General features: G+C 56.5%; 2 protein-coding genes across 2 annotated transcripts in view; one reads left to right on the top strand and one right to left on the bottom strand.

Moving 5' to 3' along the window:
- LOC102245298 (chromosome unknown open reading frame, human C10orf105) overlaps nt 1–222 on the bottom strand; it is a 1,076-nt gene extending 854 nt beyond the window's left edge. The window contains 1 exon segment of the mRNA XM_014530367.1: nt 1–222. Within this exon segment, the coding sequence (XP_014385853.1) occupies nt 1–221 (221 nt within the window). The 5' untranslated portion in view covers nt 222.
- Nucleotides 1–1,674, top strand: part of CDH23 (cadherin-related 23) — a 381,871-nt gene that overhangs the window by 277,713 nt on the left and 102,484 nt on the right. The gene's annotated exons all lie outside the window — the stretch shown is intronic.

Raw genomic sequence — 1,674 nt, 5'->3', positions numbered from 1 at the left:
AGCTGGGGCTCGCTGGGGCTCCCGGGGTGGTGGGGCATGCGCTCTCGAGCCTGGCGGCTGGGGTCCAGTGCAGCCGGCTTGCAGAGGGTCATGAATAGCAGAGAGGAGGCCAGCAGGAGGAAGATGCAGGCCAAGGCAATAAGCACGGGCAGGGGGGCCGCTGCCTCCACAGGGCTCCCCGGAGTGCCAGTTGTGAGGGGACTGGGGCCCTCCGTGCTCATGGCTCCTGCAACAGGAATGGGACAGAAGCTCAGAGGCAAACCAGCTGGACCCAGGCCTGGGGAGGGGAACATGGGCGGGGGCTGGGCGCTGCTAAACAGTGAGGCCCACAGAGGCGACAGGCTAAGGTCACACAGCGGGAAAACGATGGAGCTGGGCCTGAACTCGGGTCCTCTTCCTGCTGTCTCCCTGCCCACCGGCAATGGAGGTGCCAGGACTTTTAAAATCAATTCTCATGAATCACAATAGAGTCTTAGACCTGAAAACCTGAGATCTAAGACCAACTCCTCAATAACTTGCTCTGTGAGCAGGAGTGAGTCCTGGAGTGTGGGGTGCAAAGAGCCTAGCAATTATCTGATGCCAAGGCTGCAAACGAGGGGCCCACCAGTGTGTTTCGATTGGCTCTTGCAGTATTTTTACAAATTTAAATTGTGATTAAAAACCACAAACAACAAAAAAATAAGAGATTTCATGTAAATATCTGAACATCTTCTATCTCTTGAAATTTCCAAATTTCAACACTGGCAACATGAGCCAATTGTGCCTGGCATGCAGTGGCTGGGGCTGAGCAGCAGCTTCCTCCGTTAGATAAGGCACTGGCCCCAGCTCGCCACACTCCCCCAGGCCCACTGCACGCCTGATGCCACCTGCCTGGCCCCATGGTGCTTCCCGAGACAGCCCAGGCTCTCCCATGACGGGTGAGGAACTGAGGCCCACTAAGGGTAGGCCAGGCCCAATCCTCTGTGAGCTCCCAGGCGGAGGCGCGTGGCTTTGTGCAGCCAGCACTCGGGAGCAGCGATGGTTTGGGAGCTGGGAGGAGTGGGACCAGAGCTCACTCGTTGAGAAGACCTGGCCAGCTGCATTGTGGGTCATAGCGGGGTGGAGCGGGGCAGCCCCATGGCCAAGCATGAGATGACCCTGGCCGGCCCCTCAGATCCCCCTCTTCCCATTCTCCAAGTGTGGGAGCCATCCACAGCACAGAGCCCTGGCTTTGGGAGGAGAAGGGAGAGTTAGGGATTCTGAGAAGCCCGCCCTCCGTGGGATTGCTTAGATAGGTAGCCAGTCAATGAAGCAATCACCCAAAAGATAGAACCCCGGTGTGGTCCAGGCTGTAAGTCCCATAGCTCTCCTGGAGAAGTCTGGACCCTCCCACCGCCTTCCCTGGGTGAGGCGTGGAGCCACTATGCTGTGTCCGCAGAGCCCAGGTGGCATCACCTTCAGTGGCTGGCAGTGCCTCCTGCCACTCTGACACAGCACCGGCCTGGCTTCTGCAGGAAGGGTTAACCCAGTGGTTCTCAACCTTCTGGCCCTTTAAATACAGTTCCTCATGTTGTGACCCAACCATAAAATTATTTTCGTTGCTACTTCATAACTGTAATGTTGCTACTGTTATGAATCATAATGTAAATATCTGATATGCAGGATGGTCTTAGGCGACCCCTGTGAAAGGGTCGT

Source organism: Myotis brandtii, unplaced genomic scaffold (assembly GCF_000412655.1).
Source record: "Myotis brandtii unplaced genomic scaffold, ASM41265v1 scaffold735, whole genome shotgun sequence".
NCBI lineage: Eukaryota > Metazoa > Chordata > Mammalia > Chiroptera > Vespertilionidae > Myotis > Myotis brandtii.
Note: the sequence above shows the minus strand (reverse complement) of the source record. Positions and strands in the feature narration are given on the sequence as shown.